This window comes from Podarcis filfolensis (assembly GCF_964270895.1).
Source record: "Podarcis filfolensis genome assembly, chromosome: 3".
Classification (NCBI taxonomy): domain Eukaryota; kingdom Metazoa; phylum Chordata; class Lepidosauria; order Squamata; family Lacertidae; genus Podarcis; species Podarcis filfolensis.
Genome location: NC_139606.1, coordinates 90,891,928 through 90,910,422, shown reverse-complemented (window position 1 = coordinate 90,910,422; position 18,495 = coordinate 90,891,928). Strand labels below are relative to the sequence as shown.

Sequence of the window (18,495 nt, the reverse complement as noted above, 5' to 3'; positions counted from 1 at the left end):
CATTCTAAAATCATTTCATTATAAAATTAATTCAAATCAGATTAATGGCAACCATTGGGCTAGAGTTCTGTGAGGATTGCCAAAGGAGGGGGTCAGGCTGTGCCCTGGCCAAAGGCCTGGTGGAACAGCTCTGTCTTGCAGGCCCTGCGGAAAGATGTCAAGTCCCGCAGGGTTAACTCAAGAGGAGTTAACTGTTGCAAATAACCTTCAGCCACCAGATAGACTACTTTTAGTCAAGAGCATGGTCAGTTTTGGAGTGACTCTGTCAGTGCCTCACAGTACAGTGGAATCTCGGGTTACGTACCGTCCTCCTTATGAACGCTTTGGGTAACGAGCTCCGCTAACCCGAAGTAGGTGCTCCTGGAAGCAAACTTTGCCCTGGGATGCGAGTGGAAGTCATGCGGCAGCGGTGTGGCAGCAGCGGGAGGCCCCATTAGCGAAAGTGCACCTCAGGTTAAGAACGGTTTCGGGTTAAGAATGGACCTCCGGAACGAATTAAGTTCATAACCAGAGGTATCACTGTAGATGATACCTGAGAGATCTGTTTGTCAGTGCAGTGATAGTTATGACATCCTTTTTCAGCCATAAGTGGCCAGGAAACAGCAACCATAGGGAATGTTCCTATATGGTAAGTTAATAAAAACAATAATAATACTGAGGCAATTCAGGACAGACAAAAGTAAGTGTGGCTTCACACAGCACATACATCTTGCTACCACAAGATGTAGAGGATTAGCCAAATTGATAGGAAATAAGGCTACCAATGACTGCTAGTCGTGACAGCCATGTTGCCTCCAGAATCAGAGACAATATGTACTATATCTATGGAATATGGCTACTTTGACTAGTGTGCCTCTGAGTACCACTTGCTGGGGGGTGGAAGTCGTGTTCAGCTCTTGTAAATATTAGGTTAGCCACTCCGGGAACAGAATTCTGGATGTGATGGGGAAGCAATCAGTTAATGGAAAGCCAAACAACCCCCGTGTACACAAATCTAGATGAATGCTCCCTGTTGTATAACCTCCCTGAAAACAAATAGGAACAGGTGCTCAGAGAATGGGCATTTCTGCAAGCAAATAGGGTTGAATGTTCAATAAACAGGTCATCTTAAGGGGCCCTTACCATATCATTACAGCTGATAGTTGAAAGAATCTATCCTGGGGTGGGCTCATCTGTGATCAGGTAGTTCCTAGAAGTTATTTTTTTTGCACAATATTACACAGTAAACGTGGGTGAGTCCAACCTTTTGAAAGATTACTTCTTCAGAGGCTAAGTGTGGCTCATCTGTACCACACAAGTGTGTGTGTGTATGCTTATGAAGCTATGTTTTTTTAGTGCTAAAACATTTGCAGGTCTACTCTCCAGCGTTATGTGGGAATGACAGAATGCCCTGCTTGCCTCTGGATTAGCTAACGTTAGTATACCAATAAGAATAACATTTGAAGTGCTGGTGTCTGAAAAGTTCATTAGAGCTGGAGCCAGCATACCCAAGAAAATAACTCCTCTTGGGAGGGAGTCTGCTTACATGAGCTGTGTAAGGGCGACACTCGTGGAAGATCACTTTTCCTTCTCTGTGATTTGTGGAGGTTAGGGGAACAAACATTTATTTATATGAGTGAAGCCTTTCAGAAGAGTCTGCACCAGCGCTTGCCATTCTAACCTGCTGTGACCGTGTGGGGAAGCAAGAACACGAACATTTAGAACAGCAATATAACCAAACATGGTATCAAGTAGAAACTGCAGCACTGGGTCAAAGAACCAGAGAGTTGGCTCACTGCCAGTGGCTGAGTCATTCAGTAACACCTACCACTACGTTAGCAATTAGGTGTTGCATTTTGCATCTCATTTACCTCTTTTCCCAAAGGTATAACCTTCAGTTTGTGAAGTAGTATGTTGCCTAACTGGAACCAAACAAGAACATGAATCTTTTTAAACTTCCACATGACTTTCCCCCCCCCCCTTCCCTCACTCCAAGGTATAAAGAGATGTTTGTTTATGAGGTTGGTAATAATGGGACACATTTTTTAAGACTGAATTTCTATACAGGGATCAACAATATTTTTGGGCCAGTAGGTATATCTCAAATTTTGATTGAGTGCTGTGGGCATCAGTCACAAAATGGCAGCTGTGGGGGGCATGAGAAAAACTATGAACCTTGCCTTCTGCAATATAAAACTTATTCAGCAACTCTTCTGGTTTATCCACAACAGGAGACTCATGGCTAAGCCTCCTTGCAAAGTTTTCACATTTGCCTTTTGGTGGTGGTGGGGGGGTTCTTTAACCCACCCAAACTTACTGTGTAAAAGGTAAAGGTAAAGGGACCCCTGACCATTAGGTCCAGTCGTGGCCGACTCTGGGGTTGCGGCGTTCATCTTGCTTTATTGGCCGAGGGAGCTGGCATACAGCTTCCGGGTCATGTGGCCAGCATGACTAAGCCACTTCTGGCGAACCAGAGCAGCGCACGGAAACACCATTTATCTTCCCGCCAGAGCAATACCTTTTTATCTACTTGCACTTTGACGTGCTTTCAAACTGCTAGGTTGGCAGGAGCTGGGACAGAGCAATGGGAGCTCACCCCGTCGCGGGGATTCAAACCGCCGACCTTCTGACCGGGCAAGTCCTAGACTCTGTGGTTTAACCCACAGCGCCACCCGCGTCTCTACTTACTATGTAGTATTGTGCAAAAAAAAACAAAAAACAAAAAACTTCTAAGAACTACCTGGTCACAGCTGAGCCAACCACAGGAAAGATGCGTCCTTGTCGATAGAGGAAAAGGAGCAAGCTATGGAGATGTCAAGGACTTGAAAATAAAATGAAAGCCGTGAAACTGCACTAAAGCGCAAGGGTGGGGGTTTAGCTCTTTAGGACCCCTGTGTTTCCTATTGCCTGATGTCCAAACAATTCACTTACCAAACCCAGCTCTGATTTCACTCACTGATCACTGAATTTCAAGTATTGTTGTTGTTAATAATTTATATGCTGCCCATCTGAGTGGGTTGCTCCAGCCACTCTGGGCAGCTCCCAGCAAAAAGTAGTAAAAACACAATATGACATCACACACTTATAAACTCCCAGGCTGCACACATGGTCATTTAGGGGCACAGTTTAAAGCAGCTTGGTCATCTTGAATTCCTGATTCTGCCTTTAAAAATTCTGCTTTTTGTTGTTGTTTTTCTCATGAAAATTCACCTGCATTTTAGTGCACATTTCCCCTTATATACATGTTTGTGTGCAATTTTGCCTACTTTTGCAAAACGATTTTGACAATTAACACATTCCTATGTATATTCTGCTAAAACACGCATTTTTATGCACACTTTACCCTAGTATGTGCATTTCTTTGTACACATTATGTGTCTGGAGAACTGCACCGCAAAATTGGGAGATGGGTGGAATTCAAAGAACGGCTGTGTTTTGATTCGCTTATTGTTTCGGGAAGTGCGAATTAAGTAAATTCATATGTAAATATTAAGTGAATTGAATTTCTTCCTCCCACCCCCCACCCCCACCCCCGCCTACAAGCAGGCACTGCTTATAAAATGCATCATCTCACCCATGGGCTTCTACAGCTGTTCAGTCTTGTGAAAATGAAGCCCTCAAGGATATTGTCTCATTAAAAGAAGAGTCTCCCCATCTTTTCTTCCCACTACCACCTTCCAGCTTCAATACAGAGTTGCTTTCTTCGACCTCAGCGGCTCCCACCCACTCTTTTTCTCTGCAGTGCTTCTAAACTAGCTTGAGGAGAGTTTGGAGTAAGTGGGAGTTGGAAATAAAGGCAACAGCAGGAAAAGAGGGGGGGGGGTGTCTTGAGATATTATACAATAGAAGAAAGCAACTTAATTTGAGTTTGCAAAAGGTTTGAGGTTTTTTAAACGGGCAGGGATAGCACAATTTCCCCCCTCTCACTGGTGGGAGTTCTTAGGTAGGTTGTCTTTCTCAAGAGGCCTGGGAGACGAGCATCCACCTCCCCCAAAATTAAAGTGCTTGAAGCTTCACATCCAACATTGCTTTCACCTCTGCCTGATCACCCACCTGCCTCTGTGCTATATTAGGAAATGAGCACTAGAAGATTGAAGTCTCCTCTAATACTATTTTTCCAGGACAGTTGAATTAAAACAACAATAACCGAAAGTCATAGCAGCAATAAAGAACCTAAAGCGCTAGATTAGTCCATGTCTTCACCCTAATGTTGTGTATGTTCCTTGGATGCTTAGATATTTATGATATCAGTAGACAGTAGACTGTGGATTTGATGGGTTTGCCATGGCTGAAATTTATGGAGGCAGAGGTGTCCCTTCCAGTCCATTGATTCTGCTTTTCCATTTCCTTTCCCAAAAAGTTTAAGGTGTCCCAACAATTCCTTCAGGGTTGGTTTTTTTTTTTTTTAAACCTATTGTATGTTTTGTACCACTTGTATCAAATGCACCATATCAAAAACATGTTCCTGTAAAATGTATCTTCTACGGGCAGAGTATTAACCTTTGTGAAGGAACAAAATAAAAAAATTCCTTCCAGTAGCACCTTAGAGACCAACTAAGTTTGTTACTGGTATGAGCTTTCATCTGCACGCACACTTCTTCAGATACTACTTCAGATAAGTGTGCATGCACACAAAAGCTCATACCAATAGCAAACTTAGTTGGTCTCTAAGGTGCTAACTGGAAGGAATTTTTTTAATTTTATTTCGACTACAGCAGACCAACATGGCTACCTACCTGTAAAATTAAAATTGATTGTGACCAAGTGACAAAGAGTTCTTCATATAACACAACTACAGAGCCCTGTGTTTTATTAACATGATCAAACACATTTGGGGATTCAGTTTTACCTGCAAAAGAGTTATCCATTCCCTGTACCTGCCAGCCTTCCCTGGTAGAGGAGGATAGCCAAGCTGATCAGGGGTCTGGAAACCAAGTCTTATGGGGAACAGTTAAGGGAGTTAGATATGTTTAGCCTGGAAAAGAGGGGATAGGAAAACCATCTTCAAATGTCTAAAGGGCTGTCACATGGAAGATGGAGCAAGCTTGCTTTCTCCTGCTCTGGAGGGCAGGACCCAAAACAATGGCTTCAAGTTACAAGAAAGGAGATTCCGACTAAACATCAGGAAGAACTTTCTGACAGTAAGAGCTGCCTGACAGTGGAATGGACTCCCTCAGGAGGTTGCAGAATCTCCTTCCTTGGAGGTTTATAAGCAGAGGCTAGATGGCCATCTGTCATGTAATGATCTGGTTAAGATTCCTGCAGTTCAGAGGGTTGGACTAAATAACCCTTGGGGATCCCTTCCAACTCTACAATTCTATATAGTTTTATGGTATGATTTTATTACACACACTTGATCTTAGCCAAAAGGCCGAGAAGCGATTTTATGTACCACTGTTGTAAACTGTGGTGGGTTTTTAAAAAATAAAATAAACTAGCAGTATGTAAATGAAATAATGAAATGAAATGACGCTGGTTTGATATGTTCTCGTTTTGTTTGGCATGCATGTGACCCTCTCCTGCTTCCTTCCACATCCTCACTGATGCTCTTTCTTTCCACAGGGACGTTTGTGTCTGCCTTCACGGTGTTGTGTGGCGCTCGGACTGACCTCCCCGACAGGCACATCTGCTGTGTGTTCTGGTTGAACATTGCAGCAGCTCTGATTCAGATCCTCACAGCGATTGTGATGGTTGGCTGGATCATGAGTATATTTTGGGGAATGGACATGGTCATTCTTGCCAGTAAGTACAGTTGCAATAGCCTCTTTTTTCATTCTTTTTATGGGCATCCGCTTGCAGAAGTTCACCACTTTGCCATCTGGCAACAACAAGCTAAGGCTATTATCTTGTGGTTTGTCCTGTTGGTGGGATCTGATTACAAGGGCTAAATATAGGATTTGCATCCTTGCCCCATCCACTCTTCCTTCTCCTTGATAAAAGGCGCACGGTTTGAGCTACTCTGCTCTCCCAATCGGGTGCAACATCAGGATTAACAGAACTGCTTTTGAGAGGGACATACCCCACCTCAAAGTGGGGCCAGAATTTTTGAGTGGGAAGAGTTCATGCTTGGAGTTCCCCACTATTTAGAGCAGGGTTTCCCAAACTTGGATCTCCTGGTGTTTTTGGACTACAGCTCCCATCATCCCTAGCTGGCAAGACTAGCAGTCAGGGATGATGGGAATTGTAGTCCAGAAATAGCTGGAGATCCAGTTTTGGGAAACACTGATTTAGAGTGTCAGCTAGGTGCTAACGGGTGGCAGACTCCTGATATAAAGGATTTGTTCGGAACCGTGATGGCTATGCCTGCATTAGGGAGTAGTAATTAGAGGTTAATTTGCAATCTTGCAGTCCACTTTTCAGCCCCAGAGTAATCGCAGGTCTCTGAACCTGACAGCTATTACAGGGCTGCTATATTTTTATGATTGTACGGAGCTTCAAAAAGCCCATGCCCACGTTTGTTCTTCCAGAGAGCCACGGCAACACAGGTCTGCCACCTTTTCATGTGTGAAGGTGGGTGGACAGCAACTTTTGATAAGAGACACACAATGAATTAATAGAACCAATTATCTGTCTAAAACTGTGCCTGACTAAGCCTTCTGTATGCAAGCAGCTCGTGTATCTTTCTTTTTCTCTTCTTAAGAAAAAATGTTCATTTTGTATCACTCGTGTATGTCAGCTGGAAAGAAACAGATCAGAAAACAAATTTGGCCTATTAGTGAACCCAGTTTCTGCCTTCTTTCTAAGTATTTTGATCATTTCATTGGACAGGAGCTGGAAGGCCTCTAGAGGGCATGCAAATGAAGGGCTTTGCCATGCCTCTGTGCATTCAAGCATTCATTGTTGCTATTAACAATAATGAAAAAATAAGAATAAAGGACTTCTTACTCACTTTATACAATAAGGTCTCCATGGTGGAGTACAGCAATATAAAAATACAACATTCAAATCTTGTTAAAGTAATTTACAATCAGATGCACCTTCAGGAAGGGAATTCCACAGTTTAGGAACTGCCACAGAAAATGCCTTCAATGGCATCCACTACGTGAGGGCACGCAATGTGAATCTATGTGCTGATGTCCATGTGTGGAAGCACCACACAATGAAGTCTTCCTGTTACACTACCATTTCAGAAGGAAAATATCATGTTTCAATGACTTTTTAATTTTTCATCTGCCCCTGGAAAGCTAGCAAGAAAGATGACCTTACCTTTTTTGCACATTCTAGCTTTCTGCTTGCAGGAGGTTTCTGAAATGAAGGAGCATTGAAGCTTGCTACCTACCTCACACCAACCTTCTGAAGAGGCACAGACCCAGAAATGATGCATTGTGTGAATTTCCAACCACATGCATTTGTTTTCACTTTCTGTCTGAGAGGTAGACCTAATGTTAAGAGAATGTGCCTATTTAAGAGCTGGGAAAAGGCAGCTCTGCATTGGGGCTTAAAGTTCCGCTTGATGAGACACCTGCCATTTAAGGCACCCTCTTTTCCCAAGGCTTTCTGTGATTTCAACTCAAACCGTGTTGGATACTGTGACATACAGCCCTCCACTTCTCGGTTATTTGCCCTTTTCCCCAGGTGGTGTTGCTGTCATTGTTCTCTGTTTACAAATGGGAAGAAGAATCACACTGAAGTTTGCAGTTTCTGTACTAGCAGAGAGGGCCAGTCAACACGACCATACCTCCAATATTTCTTGGGAAAAAATTGGGGCACCCCATAGCCACCCCAGATGGTGCCCCTGCTGCCAGCTCAGATACCATCACTGTACATGTGAAGTTATGTTTCTTTGCCCTGATGTGTATCACTTTGCCCTTGCTTCCAGTCAAGTGTGCTCAAGGTCTTAAAAGTGAACTTTGTGTAGTACTGTTCTATACCTTCTGCTTTATGTCCACTTCTCTTAACTAAAATGCATGCGTGACATAGTTGTGCTGCTAAGTAAAGTTGTGCTCCATGCACCAAGTCTTATTGTCTTAGCTTGAAGTAGGCACAAGCTTTTAAATTTATAATTTTGTCATGGTTACTTCATTCATAAAAACCAAATGTAAGTTCTTGCAATTTATGGAGCTGGGGGGAAATCCTCTATTAGTTTTGCAAGCCCATTCCTAATAGTAGTAAATTTCTGTTTAATTGCTTATCACTTTACTTGCTTGTGTTTTTCCATTATTGATGTGCTTTGAATATTCCTGATAGTTACGTCTTTCCTTTTCTCTCTTTTTATGTTTCTTTCACGTTCTCTAAATGAACAACAAAAGTTTCACAAGGTATGTTTCTCCCACACACCTCTTTTTCTTATTTTTACTGTACACTAGGAACTTAGTATTGTGTTTTCTAAGGTAAAATCCATCAGAAATCTAGAGTATAAGATGGGCTCCTCTTCCCAGTTTATAACTGGGATGTGCATGTTCTACATGCTCAAATTTCTGACCCTGTGAAGTAATTTTGCTTTCCTTCACTTGGTTATATTTTACTCCCTGGTAGTAATGCTTACGTTTTTGTGGGATAATGTAAAAGCTATTCTAATATGTTCAAGTGTTATACGACCAAAGATTTTCTCAGGTTTCAAATGTTCTTGTTGCAGACTAGTTTTTGTTTTGTTGTTTTGTTAGGAAATCATTAGAAGTGCACTGAAAGACTCTTATCATGTAACATTTGGCTCACTTGGAATGTATTCCTAAGTGGCCCAGTAACCACTTGCGTATGGAAGAATTATGCTGGAAATAGTTAGCCGAAATAGTAGTAGTCATGTTTTGCTCATTTAGCCTTATGTGAATTTTATCTGTTTAGTCTTAATACAAAACTTCGTAAAGAAACAAAAACATGCAGATAAAAGCAAAAAAATTGTGCACTCATTGCAGTCACAGAACTACGCAATGCACACCGTCTTGCACAATGATCCCTCTGAAGATGCCTTCCACTTCCTCTGTTTGATTTATACCTTCACACCAGCTCCATGCAATCCCACAGGCGGCTGGTCCCTTGGAGTCTTATGGCTCAAAGGGACCACAAGAGTATTACTGGTATTATTTTGCATGATGGCTTTCACTTGAGTTTCAACTACAAAATAACCTGTGGGAACATTCTTCTTCTGCCTCTCACAGGGTACAACGAATATAGGATCCCTCAGCACTTGTGATGCGGTTTGGCACCAACGAAGCACAAAGATAACTTCGTTTTTGTCCTTCTTTTTCCTCTGTCCAGCGGAGCGGAGGTGCAGAGCGGCAGAGAGTGACCTTCACTGATCACTTTGACAGCCAACTCCACTGTGAAGGCGCTGCCCTGTGGATTTTCGGACTAGCACAGCCAATGCTCCGGCGTGACAGGCAAGCCATTCCAAAAGCGGGAGGGGAGCCATTGGCTAGGCTGAGATGTCACCAAGGAGGATGGCAATGGAGCAAAACATCAAAGGAAAGGGACCTGCTAGCTAGAGATGTTACCATTCTCTCCATCTGCAGGTGGGGAACACTTGGAAGCATTTCGCCTCCTTTGTGACTTGCTGAGGAAACGGCTCTGGTGTGAATATCAAAGAAGCAAATGAAATATTTATAGATACATTTATAGATGTAAAAGCAAAAGTTGGATGGGACAACCTGTTTCCCAAGAGACAACCCTTGACTATTTCTTGGGTGCAGGAGGGTTCAAGCTGAGGCCTTTCTTGCTCTCTTGAGTGTGTGTGTATGTAGTTTTTAATGGTGCTCGTTGACAATCAGTTTTCCTCAGCCATCCTGAGATTTTGCTTGCTGCTTTTGTACGTTCTATGTCATTGTTAAGGTGATTCAGGCTCAGCTGTTTCTGCATCCTGCCATCTTCTGCCTGCTGAATGCTGAAAACAAGTTTGGATCTGTTGTCAGCCAGGACGGGAGAAGCTGGCTCTTGCCAAGATCCATCATCACTCCTTGGTTTTAGGAGGGTGCTTTGTTCTGTGGTGGGAGTGGGAGGCACAGTTTCTCAGATATTCTAATAACAAATCTTTCAGTCTTGTTGTATAGTAAGTGGAGAAAGAGCGAGTCTCCCCCTACCAGCTCCCTGAGAAGACACTGCCACTAAATGTTACTGTACTCTGGAAACGTGTATATACAACAGATTGCATTCTGTAGCCCGTGTGCAGTAGAGCTGTGGCTTCTGTCTGTTTCCTAGCTTATGTGCCCAACACTCCCAGGGTGCACACAGATAGTCTTACATATATTCTAAGCATTAATTGGGAGAAAGGAATCAACCCTGCACCTCAACATTCCAAGATGAGAAAAGGAAGAAGAAGAGTTTGGATTTTATATTCTGCTTTATCACTACCTGAAGGAGTCTCAAAGCGGCTAACATTCTCCTTTCCCTTCCTCCCCCACAACAAACACTCTGTGAGGTGAGTGGGGCTGAGAGACTTCAGAGAAGTGTGACTGGCTCAAGGTCGCCCAGCAGCTGCATGTGGAGGAGCGGGGAAGCAAACCCAGTTCCCCAGATTACGAGTCTATCACTCTTAACCACTACACCATGCTGGCTCTCAAAAGGAAGTTAAATTTACTGTCCTTAAATCTGTGAACCAATGCCATCACTGTTTAGAGCTTCTTGGGCATTGTTTGCCCTCAGTCACCTCTAGCCAGGGCTGATCAAAACCCCTGATCTCAGGTTCAGGCTCATAAGGTGTAGATTGGTTGCACTGGGGAGACCTGGGTTCAAATCCTTGATTAGCCATGAAGGCCATTGGGTGAATTTGGGCCAGTTAAACTTTCTGCAGTCCAGTCTTTGTCACAGGGTTGTTGTGAACACAAGATAGAGGCAAGGGCAGTGTATGTGTGTGCAAACCATGAGTGCCACCTGAGATTTTGGAGGAAGGACAAGATAAGCATGTGATTTGTTAAATGGCTCCATGTTTTTTCCTACGTGTTTTTCCATTATGAAAATGATTAAATGAAAGGATGTTCATTTATATGGTGTTAACTTTCCTGCTGGTGGGGAAACATACTTTTTGCTTTCAGCAACTGGAAATCACTATTGGCTCTAAGAGAAAATGTAGCCAGAGTTCTGTGGGGGTTCTTTGACCGCTCAGCAATGACACTTCTGGTTCGCCCACAAGCCAGCCAACAAGACCTACTGTGGTGCAATGGGTCAGTGCATCTGGCTATTAACCAGAAGGTTGGTGGTTCAGGCCCACCCAGGGATGGCTGTGGCCACGATTCCTGAATTGCAGGAGGTTGAACTAGACAGCACTTGGGTTCTCTTCCAACTCTACAATTCTATGATTCTATACTTCTAATTGTAGTTCAGCAACATCTGGAGGACCAAAGGTTCCCCACAATGTAAATTCCCCACAATGTAAGTTCCCCACACCGTAAAATCTGGCTGGGTTTCCCCAGCCACTCTGGGCAGCTTCCAACAAAATATTAAAAATACAACAAAACATCAGACGTTAAAAGCTTCCCTAAAGAGGGCTTCCTTCAGATTGGAACAGGTACAAAACAGACCGGTTTCTCTGACTGATTCAAGCAAGTAAATCTAAGCCACAGAATGATGGGAGGAGGAGAATGTGTGTGTGTGTGTGTGTGTGTGTGTGTGATGTCAGTAGCCAGTCAAAGGGGAAACTACTCCCTGCCCCGAAATGCAGTTATTACTTGGTCCCCGATTATGAACCAAAGGATAGTGAAAGTATCCTATGTTAGGGTTGCATTCACAGGCATGCACAACACATGTCATTAGAGCGTGCACCCAGGTCACATTTTCAAGGAACCTCTGCTGCTCCCTTTCAGGTCCAGTTGGTAAGATCATCAGCACCAGTGCCATTACAAATAATTACTGAAGGTAATCTGTTTCAAAAGGCGTAGAATATATCATTTATATTTATTTAAAATATTTTTAGCCAGCTTTTAAAGCAACATCTAGAATTGAAATGTAAACCTTGCAGAGTATATGTAAACTTTGCCAAGTATCTGTTTCACAGGGAAGAGTTTGCCAGCTGGGATTCATTAGACACTGGGCAATACTCTTTCCCCCCCAAGGCTTGGTTTCCCTCTGCCAAGCTTAGGGCAGCTCATCTGGCAGCAGCCCCACTCCTGAATCGAGTTTGGATCTGGTGTGCTTTACTTCACCTTAAGTTAAGCCTGGGTAATTTAGGCTGGTTTCCCATACAGTCATTCCTTGGTTGTCAAACGCCTTGGTACTCGTCCATTTTGGCTCCTGAACGCCGCAAACCTGGAAGTGAGTATTCCGGTTTGTGAATGTTCTTTGGAAGCTGAACATCCGATGGGGCTTCCAGGGCTTCCGATTGGCTGCAGGAAGCTTCCGATGGGAAGCCACGCCTTGGTTTCTGAACGTTTGGAAAGTCGAACAGACTTCCGGAACGGATTCCGTTCGACTTCCGAGGTACCGCTCTACTTAGGTTTGATCCCTAAGAAAGGGGTATAGGACAACTTGCAAACAATGGCTGGTTTGGGACTATTGTAGACAGAATGGGCTATCAAAAGCCATCAGCCAGCATGTTTACTACGGATGGGGAAATATTTTATATTCCTAGAGGGCAGCCCTGCACTGCTGAAGCAGGAATCTGAATTCCAAGTTAGCAGCAGAATCCAGCCTCTACCTTGCGTTCTGAAGTGCAGTGGGTTATTGTCACTGTTATTGTTCTCTTTTTCAACATGATGCCCTACAACGAATTAATGTATCACAACCAGTTATTGTTTGGTATATGTGAGATATATGAAGCACTGCTTCATTAAAATAAAAAAAAATGAATGTTGATTTCCATACAGTTTTAATGCAATTAACAATAGGTTGGGCAACAGCACAAAATTAGACAGAGGGGGGAGAGAAGGAAGGAGAAGGGGGGACGCCTTAGAAAAGAGGGGATGTAGGGAGTCATTGCTGATATAATCAGCTTCAGTAAGGATGGAAATGCCTTGACTTCCTCTTCAGTCCATCTCCACCACCACCACCACCTTGGCTACTGCTGTACATGTCTGCTGGTGACATCAAACCCAGGCATCTACTGCAAAGGCAGAACTTGCAGAAGCTGGCCAAATTCTCTTGGCATGCTGGGTGCTGCTTTGAGGCTGCCTGTTGGCAACCCCTGCCTTGGATGCATTTGCCAATTCATGTGGCCACAGCCCAAAGGCAGGTTGCATTAGAGCATGAGAGGGAGTAGGTTAAAGGCTAAAAGCACTGTCAGCACAGTAAGCAGGAGGCTCACAAAATGTAACTGGGCAGGTCTACGCTGCTTAACAAGGCCACAGAGCATAGTGTTGGGCATTCCAGGTTTGCTGATGTAAAGATAGCTGTGGAGGGAAGATACTTGAAACAATGCCAGAATATGTGGGTGTAGTTTTCCCTTGAAAAAAACAACAACCTTCTCTGTCTGACTGACATGACAATTACTCGTGGAAAAGCTGGGAAGGCTGATGTCTAAGCCTTTCCAATGTGTTTTGAGGATAACCATTTGTCAATGAATATGGACATATACCTAGATTCTCTGAATGGATGTTTGGGGCCTGGCTGGAGTGCAATCACCAGAAGACAAGGATGGTCACTGGTGCTCCTCTGTATTCAGCAACCGTGCAAAGATGAACACTAAAATGTAGAAGTTCTAGCTGGTTTGGTTTATTTTTAAATTGTACTCAATGTTTTTCTGTAGAGCCACCTTCTTGCATTTGATAGTTTTCTCATATGTTTAGTCCCCACTTTTATTATTATTATTTATTCATTTCTATAGCACAGATTCATAATGAACTATATCTATGTGCAGAATCTCAATTAAAACCAAAACAATATAACAAATAAAATCAAAGCAGAATGCATTAAAGAAAGAGAATTAAAAAATGGGTCATCTGACAAGAAGCTTATGAAAACAACAAATCAGTTTAATAAGAAGGCTGCCTCACTCAAATACTGATTGGTGCCTGGAGCTCATTATTTATTATACTGTCTTGATTTCGTTAGGTAGAGAGTTCCATAACCCCAGTGCCACCACACTTAACTGCACAATTTCTCGTGAAGGACAATGTCAGGCACTGGCAAACATAGGGCAATATGGTGATCTCTTAATTACATTGGCTATCAGTGCTGTAAAGAGTGGAATATTTAGGTTCAGTTTTTTTAATTGTTAGAACAACTCTACAGTAGAAGAAGAAAAAATGAGTCTGGCGATATCCGAATTGGAGACTTTCAAAAGGGTTTTATCTACATTTAAATTTTATAGGCTGCTTTTTGAGCTCAAAAGGCTTACAAAAAACATCATTAAAAAGTCATTAAAAACACAACACAAACTCATAAATGACCATCAGTTTATATTGTATTAGAACAGGAAGCAGCTCCAGTCCCCAGATGTTTCATGTCATTTTTTAAAATACAGAGTTGAAGTCATGCAGGCTTTGTGACTTTCTCGGGAGAGGGAATTCCATGATATAAGTGCTGCCACTGCTTTAGGAACTCGGTAATCTTGTCTTCTGCCAATGAGCTGGCCTCAATCCGTTGGTCCCTACCTCTACGCCTTTCGACCCCTCTCCTACAGCCAGTAGTACAATTCCCTTGTACAGTATTATTTCTAAAATTCGAATGTCAAAGTTTCAACATTCAGAATATCTATGGTGCTTTTTGCATCATGATCTTCAAATATTAAAAAACTGGCTTTTTAAAAAAGAACCATTAAACACATTGTGTCATTCCCAAAGGCTATATATCTGACAAGGGAGCTTTAGGGCTCACCCACACCTTCCACTGTGCCAATTTCTGCTTGTCCTGTGCTTTTGAGGCATGGGACCGAGCCGTTTTGCCTTTGCTCTTCTGCTTTCCCATGGAAAACCCACGCTTTAGTGCTAATTTGGGGCAGGGGGAGCCCAGCAATCTGCAGGAAACCCAATTGCCATTTGTTCCAATTCATCGCTGGTTTTCCCAATGGAAAGTGGTGGGGCAAATGGAAGTGTGACTGAGCCTTTACTCTCACAATTACTGAGCCCTTAAAGGTAAAGGTAAAGGGACCCCTGAGTCATGAATGACTCTGGGGTTGCGGCGCTCATCTCGCTTTACTGGCCAAGGGAGCTGACGTTTGTCCACAGACAGTTGTTCCGGGTCATGTGGCCAGCATGACTAAGCCACTTCTGGCGAACCAGAGCAGTGCACGGAAACACCGTTTACCTTCCCACCGGAGCGGTACCTATTTATCTACTTGCACTTTGACGTTCTTTCGAACTGCTAGGTTGACAGGAGCAGGGACCGAGCAACGGGAGCTCACCCCGTTGCGGGGATTCGAACCACCGACCTTCGGATTCGCAAGTCCTAGCCTCTGTGGTTTAACCCACAGCGCCACCTGCATCCCAACTGAGCCCTTACTTACTTTCAATTGGTTTCCTAAAAGGCATGAGATGGATCTACATAGGAAGAGCATTGCCGCATCAAGCCAAAGGCCCAACTAGGCTAGAATCCTGGATTAGATGCTTAGGGGAAACTTGCAACTGGGACTTGAGTGCAACAGCGCTCTCTCCCACATGTGATTCCCAGCAACTACTATGCAGAGAGAGGCTTGCTGCCTCTTGACAGTGGAGTTGGAACATAGCCATCACCCCCCCCCCACATACACACACACCTGTGGAATTTCCTGGCAGTGTGGACCTTGAGAGATCTACATCCTGAATGACCCAGGACAGCACAGGAGTACAGAGTTTGGCTGCCTTCAGAAGAATTGGGTGCTTTTTTTTTTGTCATGTGATTTTGTATGTTCTAGCAAGCAGGATTAATCAGGGGACAGTTGCTATGGAAATTGCGAACTCTTAAGGGCTGGCTTGCATCTCCCAAGAATGCATCCTTTTAATTATGCTTATGTGTTGGCTGCTTTTATTGCTTTTAACAATGTTGGCAAAGAGTGTGATGCATAGTACAAACTGGTACGGGGATGTATAATTTGTATGTAAACGCTATTGTTTTGGGGTTGTTGTGGGTTTTGTTTTTTAAGAACAAAGCCCAACTGTGTTAATTCAGTGTCTCGACAGCTTGACTGAAACACAGAACGAACCAAAATTCTACAGAATAGTTTAGCCTAATGCATATTGGATTTTGCCTGTAGTTCTTGGGTGGGGGTGGGGGGAATTATCAACCTGAATTTGAGTGTCCAATCAAGTTAAATTAATGATGCCTGAATCTTTCCTCACGCTGTTAGCCATTTGAATAAGGATCTAGAGTTGCCAAAGGAAAATAACAGAATTAGATTTTTCCCCCTTAGAGCTCCCACAATTAAGACATGTAAGTGGAGTTTGGGGAGGAGTGCAGAGAGAAGAAAGGCTGTGGTGCATCTGCAGCAGCACAACCAGACGCCTTCATCTGCCCCAGCTGCAACAAAACATGTCTGCAGCCACAGCAGGCGCTCCAACCCTCCAACAGATTGACTTCACCCCCAAAGGCGCACTCCTCCATTGTCTCCTAAGACAGACAGATGCCAACTGGTTCTATATCTTCATCAATGGAAAAGTCTTCATTCAAAACCAGAAGAGCAGAAGGAATAATGCTGAGTCCAGTTTATTTATACAGTATACCACATTTTCCACAACTACATATGTGGCCAAAGTGATTTACAGAAAGCAAGAAAAATGCATCTGTACAATAACCATAATGCACTAATTATTTTTGTCCATTTGGGGTATGCAATCCTATTCCACCCTCAGCCTACCCAAGAAAGCCCTCCAGACTTATTACAAATTAGCTTTCTTTCCTTTAAATTATTTGAATTATTTTGCCTAAGCAGGAACCACCCAATCCATCTTGGATTCTATTACAATTCCAGAAATATACCATATGCTTAAATGGGAATTGGAAATTCACGCTGATTCTTATTTTATTTTTACATTTGTTCCCTTTATGAATAATAAATTTAGCTGTGACCTTTCTGATGGTCTTTGGTCTTTGGTGGTTTGATGTTTTCTCAGGGGGGTTGTGATGTGGGTTTCTTTCAAATGGTTTCAGTCTCTTATTTTTTAATCTCATAGCTGTTGCACTTTTTAAAATATATATATATATGTTCGTTTCAGTAGGTGGGATCATGCCAATTAAAAAAAAAAAAAGTCTAGAAGTATTTGGTCCTGAACTTGTCATCAAGTGGATTCCTCAGCTCGGTATGAAATGAAGTTGTCTCTTTCCTAGTGGCAAATACAGCATAATGGGGCTAGGGAACCCTTGGAATTATCTGTCAGAAAAAGCAGCAGTAATACTGATCAGGAAGGAGGGGCAGAAAGGGCAGGAACCAGATCCAATCCCTACCAGAGGTGGCTTTAGAGTGATGCCAACCATGCAGTTGTATTGGACACTGCCCTGCAGGGGGTGCCAAAACAATTGTGCAGAACAGAGTGCGAGAGGCGGGGGACATTGCATAGAGTCCAAATTCCGCCACTGCTGGTCAGCCCCTATCACTAATTTTCTGACAGCAATGCATAAACATAGGTAAAGTTAAAGGACCCCTGGATGGTTAAGTCCAGTCAAAGGCAACTATGGGGTTGCAGCGCTCATCTCTCAGGCCGAGGGAGCTGGCGTTTGTCCACAGACAGCTTTCCCGGTCATGTGGCCAGCATGACTAAACTGCTTCTGGTGCAACGGAACACCGTGCTGGAAGCCAGAGCGCACGGAAACACGGTTTACCTTCCCGCCGCAGCCATACCTTTTTATCTGCTTGCACTGGCATGCTTTTGAACTGCTAGGACAGAGCAATGGGAGCTCACCCAGTCATGGGGATTTGAACCGCCGACCTTCCGATCGGCAAGGCCAAGAGGCTCAGTGGTTTAGACCACAGCGCCAAAGCAGCTAGAGACGGGGGAGGCCTGCACATGGGGAACCACCAGATGCTGTTGTGCTCCAGTTTCCATTAGACCCAGCCATCATAGCCAATGATCAGGAACGATGGCTGTTAAACAGCAGCTGGAGAGCCCCCCATCCTGGATTTAGAACATACCTTAGACCAGCTCCGATGATTAACCCGGCTCAATATTCCCTCTCTGACTTGCAGTGGGTCTGCAGGGTCTCTTTCTCAGCACGTGGTACCCAAGAGTCATTTCTAACTGCAGATGTCAGGGATTCAACCTGGCGCCTTCATCATGCAACGCTTGTGCTCCACTACTGCGTTAATGTGCCTCCTCACATGCCATTGGTACCACCCACCCTCACTTAGGTTGTGCACCCCTTAGTGGCTTAAAATGCAGCTAAGGTCATTCTTTTCTACAGTTCAGATCCAAACTGGTTTGAAGGGAAAGGTATAAATGGACAGTGGACGCTCAGGTTGCGAACGTGATCCATGCGGGAGGCACATTCGCAACCCACAGCATTCGCAACCCACGGCGCCGCGTCTGCATATGCACGGGTTGCGATTCGGTGCTTCTGCACATGCGCAAAGCGCGATTTAGCGGTTCTGCACATGAGCAACCGCCGAAACCCAGGTCCGTAACCAGAAAAAAGTGTCTGTAACCCGAGGTATAACTGTATTTCATAAGAAAGAGCAGGATAGATACAGGATAGACGTGGATTGGGGCTAACATACGTACACCAATTCCCAAACCAGTGGGGGAA

The 18,495-nt window shown here is 43.7% G+C and overlaps 1 protein-coding gene across 2 annotated transcripts in view; it reads left to right on the top strand.

Annotated features, from left to right (window-relative positions):
• The window catches only part of STUM (stum, mechanosensory transduction mediator homolog), a 44,764-nt gene extending 27,935 nt beyond the window's left edge, over positions 1 to 16,829 (top strand). The window contains exons 2-3 of one of the 2 annotated variants that reach the window (XM_083604644.1): positions 5,542 to 5,730; positions 9,175 to 16,829. In XM_083604644.1, the coding sequence (XP_083460770.1) occupies positions 5,542 to 5,730; positions 9,175 to 9,215 (230 nt within the window). In that variant the 3' untranslated portion in view covers positions 9,216 to 16,829. Of the gene's footprint in view, positions 1 to 5,541; positions 5,731 to 9,074 lie in introns of both variants that reach the window. The other variant, XM_083604645.1, reaches the window with a different exon arrangement.
• Positions 16,830 to 18,495: the final 1,666 nt, after the last annotated feature.